Genomic DNA, 8,587 nt, shown 5'->3' with positions numbered 1-8,587 from the left:
AGGCAGGCAGAGAGAGAGAGAGGGAAGCAGGCTCCCCACTGAGCAGAGAGCCCGATGCGGGACTCGATCCCAGGACCCTGAGATCATGACCTGAGCCGAAGGCAGAGGCTTAACCTACTGAGCCACCCAGGCGCCCCTCTTCTTTCTTTTCTTTTTTAGGTTTACTGCTGTTACTATTGTTTGTTATTTCTTTTCCTCCAAAAACTGCTCTGGCTGTTTGGGCATGTAGCATGTCTGCTTTCTCACCAGGCAGCCTCAAAGCATGCTGGTGATTTTCTCCAGTGAGCATTTTCTTCTTTATTTCCTGTTATTATTCATGATATTCATATCTCATCCAAAGACCACTGTCTCTCCAGAACTATGTTATGCTACATTATTGATTTCTTCAGGAGAAACTTGCCGCTCTGGCCTGCCCCCATCCCCACCTCACCCCCAGCAGAGTGCCCTGAGTGGACTGGCCCATGTCCTAGGTAGTACTGGGCACTAACCCAGACCCTGGACTCTGTGTTGGGCATTTCAACAGGACCCTACAGTCTGTTATCAGAGACTGACTCTGAGTTCCTGGCAGAGCTCCGAGAGGGATCTGGCTGAGTAAGAGACGGGCTCTGGGGTGGCCTGCATCCTAAGTACCTACCTTGGCAGTGGACTCTAAGCCAGACCCCTGATAACTAGACTCTAGATGGCTAAGGCCCAACCCGGACTTCTGCTTTCTCTCCAGCAGTGCTCATTTCTGAAATGAAAAAGCAAGTCCACACCAACAGAAATACTGGACTATTTATTGCAAAGCTAGACTGGCAGCTCAGGGAGCAAGGAAACAGAGCACAGCAGGCCCTTCTGTAACAGAGGAGTCGGGGACCAGGAAAAGGAGAAAGAAAGGGGGAGGGAGAAAGGAACTCATAATGTAAACAGCCACGGCTTCCAACTGCTCTTCTGCTCCTGGGAGTTTCCCGATCAAGAAAAACCCCTCAAACCCCTCTGATTTGCGGTGCTGGGCAGGGCTGGAAACGCGCTCCCTAGGCTGGGATCTCTGATGAGCACGAAGGTATTCAAAGAACCTAGAGCATCCTCAGAACTTGGCATTTGAGAGGCCAGGCACACGTAGGGGGAAGGAGGTGGTCAGCTCCTCTGGGCTTCTGTCCCAGCAGGAAATGCAGGAGGTGGCTTGTCTGTAACCCGGAGGCCACCTGGGCCGCAGGAACATCACCAGCTTGGAGTCACCGTCCCTTTAGTATTAGGCGGGTCTTCCCATCTCCAATGAAGAGCCTACAGAAAAATGGCCCAGTGAGGTCTCCAGTCCTCTGAGGGGAGAGACCCAGCCCTTCGCCAAAGGTCTCCAGGTCCAGAATTCTCCAGAGAGATGCTTTCCTTTCCAGCCTCAATAGTCAATTCCCCTTGGGGAAAGGGAGAAACTCCTTCCTGTGTTCCAACTCTTTCCCTGAAGATTCTCATCTCTGCCACTCCAAAAGCAATAGACAATTATCTAGCTTAGCCAGGACTGCAGATGGGCAGTGATGGCAGACACCCTACACCAGCCCAGCAACTGTGCTCTCTCAGACTGTGGGAGGAAGGTCCAGCTTGTATCAGATCCAGACCCTAGTCCCCACGTGACCTGGAGCAGAAAAAACAGGACCCTACAGACTTTGGATGGTCACCAAAGGAGAGTTCAGGGAGAAGCAGTCAAGCAGATATGATCCTTCTGCTAATACCAAACTCATCGCCCACCACATGATGCTACGGAGCACTGTTTATTTATACTGCAGGTCATGTGAATGGCATCTTCTAGCAGGCATGCTCTTGGAGGCACCATGTACACGGTTTTCTCTGTGGATGGGGCTCCCTGGAGTTGTACGACAGCCCTGTGAGGAACCACTCCTCCCCCTCTCTTGGTGCACAGGCTTGTGCAGGGAAGGCTCATCTCGTCCTGACTCCAGACACAGCCAATAAGCGTGCCTGACCCTCCCCATCATGGCTCCAGTGATGGATTCAGAGGTGGACATGACCCAAGCTGGGCCAGTCCAAACCAGTGAACACCAGACCCTGGACTTTTGCTAGAGGCTTCATTCTAGTGGAACTAGAACGAAGTTCTAGTCATTACGTTGCTGGGATATAAGCCTAGAGTTCCTGGTGAGCATCTCAGCTTCTCCTAGAGAGCCTCTCAGAGCATGAGCCCTGCTCAGAGGAGAGGAGAGCCCATGGGAAAGAACAAGGCCTAAAGACATGGCTTGAGCACCCACCTAAAGCCAGAGCTACCTGTGAACTTTTCAGTTCTGTGAGCCAGTCAATTCCCACTTGTGACATAAACTGTGTGGAGAGGGATTTCTGTCTCTTGCAACCAAAAGTCCCAGAGCCAAAATCTTTGCTTCTGAAGAAGCCTCCCTCTTCCCTTTTTAACCCCAAGTGAGATTCTAGCCCTGGACACTCTGGGAATCACCACCAGAAGCCCATCAGAGGGGCTGGTGACCCATGGTCACACTCCTACCTGATGAGCACTCCTACGAGCAGACTGGCCAGGAGCGGGCCCAGCCAGTAGATCCAGTGGAAGTCCCAGTGATTGGCCACCACGGCAGGTCCAAAGGCACGGGCAGGATTCATGCAGGCTCCAGATACGGCTCCCCTGCAAACACCCAGCCACTCGGTCACCAGGATCCCAGCCAGACCCCAACTTACATCAAGTTCATTACCACAAATAGGCCTACGTCACAGAGCACCCAGGAACCCTCTTGAAGCCAGCATATTGTGGGGCTCTGGAGGGATCCCAAAAAAGGCACAGGTGAAGAGACTATTAGCACCAGGAAATGAAAAGCTTGTCTGTCACTCCTCACACACCCTTCTAGAACTATGGCCAGCAGAGGGTGTTCAGAGATGACAGGCAGAGAAGATAGATCTAGGTCCTTGCAATGTTGAAACAGCAGCCGTCAGCCATGTGAAATTTGGAGTCAAGCTGACCAGGATTCAAAACCCAGCCCAGCTATTTCTATCTGTGTGGCCTTTACTGAACCCCTCTGTGTTTCCGTTGAGGTAAAAGGACCCACCTCATAGGCTGTCACCAGGAGTGAATGAGGTCATGCCTTTACGACCTGTGACTCACGTGTAATTCGTGTACAAGTGTTTCATCTGGCTAACCCAGTTGAGACCCTTGTTATGCTACAAGCTTGGGGCCCAGAGTCTCCTATGAGGAGCAGGGCTGTTCTCCAGGAACTCCTCTCCAGTTCTGGTGTCTGTATCCTTGCCCCATTCAATCCGCGCCCAGTCGAAAGGGCGAGTCAGTTGGCTTAAAATGAACCAATGGCCACTAGGAGGCAGCAAAGCACCGCTGTAGCTTCACACATACCTTGCGCCCTTCTCCCCCAACCCCCAAACCCACCCGGTTCCCCAGACTCCGCCTCCCAACCAAAGGAAGGCAGAAGGGTGTGCGGCAGAGCCAGGAAAGGCTAGACTGTTCTGCATCCAAGAGGAAGGAAGGAGGTGGACATTAGGAAGGGGCTCCCTTATCCCCTTGGCCTGGAGATTTGGGCTCTTGTCCCACATCTGTCCCTTAATTTGCCACTGTCCACGTGTCCTCTCTGAGCTCCTCATATATAAAATGGGAGAAATAATCCCTGACCCAAGCTTGTTTCCTCAGCCCCTTCCCGGGTCCCCCTGAGGGGCTATGCCTAAAGGAGTTGAAGGGTGTGGAAGCTCTGTGTGAGTCTGAGGCAAAAGCCTGGCTGCCCATTGGCTGAACAAACAAGCCCGCAGAAACGTTTTATTGATGCTACAGAAAAATGGAAAAGCTCACATAAGAAGGCAGGCTTCCGACTTCCCTGGAATGATGTTGGAAGGGTCACCGGAGACCCACATTCCCTCACAGCAACTACTAGAGGTGAACAGTGGTGCCTCCTTCAGTACCCCAGGCCTCACCACTCCCTGTTGTCTGCCAATGCCTGCCCACACCTCCGTGGCCCCTGTTAGCAACCCAGTCTGTGACCCTCAGGTAAGCGCTGCAGACCTGACCTCCTCCAGGGCCAAAGGTTGACCCATAACTCACCCTGCCAGGATGTCCACAGTAACGGCAAAGCCGATGGAGAATGGAGCCAGAGGGCCCTGTGTCCTCTCGTTGATGGCGCCCATGCATACGGCCAGGGCCAGCAGTGTCGTCAGGATGAGCTCTGCCACCACTGCCCCCACCACCTGCCCCGAATCCTGGACTGTCACAAAGGCCGCCCCAGATGCGTTCCAGAACCTTTCTTCAGGACTCACCGCCTATGGAGAGCAGGAGCTGACTCAGTGTGGGCAGGGAGCAGGCTGGGATCTGAGGGGAGGGGGCTCGAAGCGCATGCCCCCAACCCTCAGAGCAGTGACAGGGTCTGTCCAATCCGCTCCAGTTTTTACTGTGTGGCTCAGTGAGGGTCACTGGACTTCTCTGAGCTTCCTTTTGCACATCTGCAAAATGGGATCACCCAGCAGTAGCTGCAGGCATATGGGCCCGAAGCTTAAGTAACTAGATGACACTCTTTGAGAAAAAGAATACAAAAATGACTTACTCAGCAAACTTTGCAAACATTTCCGGCCAGATGAACCCACTGCCGGTGCCCCCGTCGGGCCCCTTGGAAGGGATGAGGGAACCCTGATGCCAAAGCCCGCATGAGCTTCACAGGAAATGAGCCTCAGGGGGTCATCCTGGCCCTTGGAGAGGGAAGATGGCAAAGCAAGCTTTTGGACCCTGGACCTAAATCTGGACTCCACGCTCACCAGTGTGGCTGAACTTGGGCCAACGACACGCTACCCAGTGCCTGCGTTTTCTTCCCCATCAAGTGGGGGCACTGATAATCAGAGCTCCCAGCGCCAGCAGCAGGCAGTGGGTGCTCTCTAAGAACTGACTGCAGCTTCCTGGGACATCACCGGGAGATTTACCAAGACAAGATGTGCAAACCGATTCACAGGAAGGGCGTGCTCACTGCCCTGCACTGCTCACTATTGTGTGGGGCACGTTTGCAAGTGGCCCAGCCTGAGGGAGGCCTGGGAGATGGGTCTCCCTGGAGGATCAGAGCGGGAAGGTCCAGGCCCCTTTCTGCACATGGGGCTGGGGGTGGGGGGTGTCTCAGAGGGAGACATGGAGAGACCAGGGCAGGGAGATAGCAAACTGGGACTAGAGACCAAAGTTTGCAATGGGCCAGTGCTTAGAGCTACAGACCAAACCCCAGCCAGGCTGACAGGAACCCCTTCTCCCCCCATCCCACGCCCCCTAAAATACATGCCCACAAGGGCTACATTTTGAAGAGGCTCTGGTTGGATGGAGACTTAGCAGCAACAGGGAAGAAAGAAAGAAAAAGGAAGGAGGGAGGAAAGAAGCGAAGGACAGAGGAAAGGAGTCCATCCATGGAGTTATGTTTGGAGCTGTAAAACTTCTGTGGCAGGGAGGAGAAGCCAGCTGTCCTAGTGGGAGAGAAGGTTCCAGACATAAACTGAATGCCATCTCCCATCACAGGTAGAGGAACTCTGTTTAAAGGTAGGCAACCTGGAGAACAGCCAGAGAAGTTAGTCCAGGAGTTTCTGAAGGAGAGTAACCCTCATTTTGTAGAATGAATGAACCAGAGAATGAATAAATGAATGAATGAATGAATGAATGAATGAATGAATGAATGAAAGAAAGAAAGAAAGAAAATACACTAGAAACATTATCCAAAGCCAGTCCAAAGCCAGAAATGGTCTCAGGAAGAGAAACCTCATGCCCCAAATTCTTCTTCCTGGTCTGTCCAGGGAAGGGCTATGTCCAGAGATGAATAGAACAGGGTGTGTTTGGAGAGAACCAAAGTCCCCCTTCCTGGGAGAAAAGGACCCACCCAATCCGCTGGAGGAAAATCCCATGGGAAAAGAGCTGGGCACCTCCCACTCCCCACCCCTTCCCCACACTCCACCAGCCCAGCCCCCATGCAAATCACCCACCTTGGCCAAGGCAGCCCCGATCAGCCCCCCACATAGCTGGGAGATCCAATAGGGAAGGAGCATCACCAGGTTGAGGCCTCCGATCAGCGTGGCTGCCAGGGACACCGCAGGATTGAAGTGTCCACCACTGTCACCCGCAAAAGCAGAAGGGAGCCTTGAGACCAAGGTCTGGGCTGGCTCCCCCAAGAGAATGTGTCCCAGCTGGCACCCCAGGCTGGCCTTGCAGTGTGGGAGTGAGTCCAGGACCTCGCCTGAGTGGAAAACAGGCACCAGATCCCACCCATTTTCCCTGAGGTTCCAGGTGGTGGGGCAAGGGATGTGGGTGAGGGCCAGGGAGGAGAGGGCAGCCCCCTTCCTGCCCTACAGCCAGGCCCCATCGTGCCCAGAGGAAGAGCATGGTGGTTGACCATCCCTCTACTCCAGATTAGTGGACACAAAGAGGTATCCTGGCCTCCCCTTAAAAAAACTCCCAAGTGGCTAAACTCTGATTGTCCCCAGGCCGGAGTAAAACCCTTTCCCAATGTCGACCACACAGTGACCAAGCACTTGGTGTGGGCTAAGCTCTCTCTGTCATGTAATTCCCATACCGCCCCGCTGGGCCTTGCCTCCCACCTCTTCCACGTACTGACCACAGAACCTTGGGCAAGTCACATTGTCTTTCGTAGTTACACCAGTAAAATGGGAATAGTAATAGAAACTACCCCCAAGGGGTTGTTGTGAGAATTCACTGAGTTCTGTGACTGGCCCTTGGCTGCATTGACTACGTGTGGGCTTGAGAAAAAATAATGTAAAAAAAAAATCCTCTCTTCTTCCCTAACTTGGGGTTTGGAGGGGGACTTACCCAAAGCCACAGAGTTCATAGGCTGCAGAGATAGGATTTGAACTCGGGCAGTCTGACTCCCCACTGCATACTCCTATCTACAGTGCTCTTAGAACCCTGGGTACATGCTCAGGGTCCCTGCCTACAGCCTTGCTCCCCACCGCCCCCGCCCCGGGCTACCCAGGTTAGCCCAGACTGATGGCTTGGAGCTGGTCTCACCTGATATTCCCCAGTGTGGCGATGAGGAGGCCCAGGGCCAGCCCGTGCGCCAGGGCCGGCTGCAGCAGCCCTGTGTCTGTCCCGTTCTCGATGACCGACAGGCAGCCGATGAAGATGAAGAGGGCAGAGCCCAGCAGTTCCACCAGACAGGGCTGCAGGAACCGCTCGTACCAGGACCCACGACACCTGCCTCCCATGCTTAGCTTCTTCGCCTTGCCACTGCCAAATTCACGGTCACACATAGACACAGCTGCCTGTGGTAGGAAAAAGGGAGTGGGCACAGGTGGGAGGAGAGCCCAAAAAGAAGCCGCCAGTGCCCCAGCCTTGAATCGAGTCTCAGCTCCCTCTTGCACGGCCACGTGGCAGGGGCAGCAGCCGGCAGTGGCTCACCTCTGCAGACATCAGGGCCAAAGTGGCCTGGAACCTGCTCGTGCCCGAGCTGCCTGGGGAACCTGCACCTGCTCTTCTGGACACTCTTATCTCCGGGACCAGGCTGCTGATCTTGCTTCAGACTCTGTCTCTTTTAAAGGGCTGCAGAGTCTCCCCGAGGGTGCCAAGAAAGCAATAAAGCACTGTGGGAGGTGGCCCTGGGGCCCAGAAGAGGATTTTTTTTTATCTTAACTGGGCAGGGCCAGGGATGGTCAAGGATTGCTGAGGTTTCTGCCAATGAGGGGAAAGGGCACATCACCTGGAGAGCACTCTAGGCCATCCCCAGCAGGTGATGGAGGGCCCAGTGCCCCCAGCCCCCTGTGGTCACCATCAGGGTCCTCCAGCATGTGGGCAGGAGGAGGACCCCAGTGGGTTGGGGTTGTGCATGGGGAACACTGGCGAGATCGTCTTCAGTGATTTTTTTCCATGGGTTCCCTCAGACACCTCCTCATATCTCAACCCCTACACTCACTCACCCTCAAAACCTCATCCAGGACTGAACGTGTGGACGGATGACGTCCCCTGACGGTCAGAGGCAACTGAGGTGACACCGTGTGCCACAGGATAGCCTGCGGGCTTTGGAAACAGGTGCCTGGATTGCAGTCCCAATTCTGCCGTCAGGTGGTCGTGAAACCTTTCTGCTGTGGTTGGTGTAGCAGTATGAGCAGCAGGGGATTGTTGTGTGGTTTGAATGCGTTAACATAAAAAAGAGCTTACGACAGTACCAGACACATGAGCAACACAATAACAGCATCTACTAATTAAGAATATAGATTTATGGGGGCGCCTGGGTGGCTCAGTGGATTAAAGCCTCTGCCTTCAGCTCAGGTCATGATCCCAGGGTCCTGGGATGGAGCCCTGCATTGGGCTCTCTGCTCAGCAGGGAGCCTGCTTCTCTCTCCCTCTCTCTCTCTCTCTCTCTCTCTCTGCCTGCCTCTCTGCCTACTTGTGATCTCTGTCTGCAAATAAATAAATAAAATCTTAAAAAATATATAGATTTATGTTTATATATTTCTATCTATTGAGCAATTTCTACATGCTTTCTACCTATGTAGTATCTCATTTAAACCTCACAGCAACCCTGTGAGGTGGGTATATTATTATAGCTTGTTAATACACGGGGAAGTGGAAATTCAGGAAAGTTAGTTTCCCAGGGTCACATTGGTTTTGTGATTGCAAAACTGGTGGGTTAAG

General features: G+C 53.5%; 1 protein-coding gene across 1 annotated transcript; it reads right to left on the bottom strand.

The window, feature by feature from the left end:
• Positions 1 to 1,214: 1,214 nt before the first annotated feature.
• Positions 1,215 to 7,366, bottom strand: LOC111162331 (aquaporin 8). The gene is made up of 6 exons (XM_022526690.1): positions 7,355 to 7,366; positions 6,965 to 7,218; positions 5,926 to 6,052; positions 4,028 to 4,242; positions 2,480 to 2,614; positions 1,215 to 1,263 (listed from the first exon to the last, which is right to left on the bottom strand). Exons 1-6 carry the CDS (start codon positions 7,364 to 7,366, stop codon positions 1,215 to 1,217), a joined length of 792 nt encoding a protein of 263 aa, XP_022382398.1.
• Positions 7,367 to 8,587: the final 1,221 nt, after the last annotated feature.

This window comes from Enhydra lutris, unplaced genomic scaffold, assembly GCF_002288905.1.
Source record: "Enhydra lutris kenyoni isolate GAN:26980312 unplaced genomic scaffold, ASM228890v2 scaffoldscaffold90, whole genome shotgun sequence".
Classification (NCBI taxonomy): Eukaryota; Metazoa; Chordata; class Mammalia; order Carnivora; family Mustelidae; genus Enhydra; species Enhydra lutris.
This window is presented reverse-complemented; position numbering and strand designations above follow the sequence as displayed.

Excerpts from the sequence above, each read along its gene's own strand:
- LOC111162331 (XM_022526690.1), bottom strand. Across the intron at positions 2,615-4,027 it reads ACTGTGGACATCCTGGCAGG|GGGAGCCGTATCTGGAGCCT; the intron begins GTGAGTTATGGG and ends GGGTGTTTGCAG. Across the intron at positions 1,264-2,479 it reads CTCGTAGGAGTGCTCATCAG|GCTCTTCATTGGAGATGGGA; the intron begins GTAGGAGTGTGA and ends ATTTTTCTGTAG.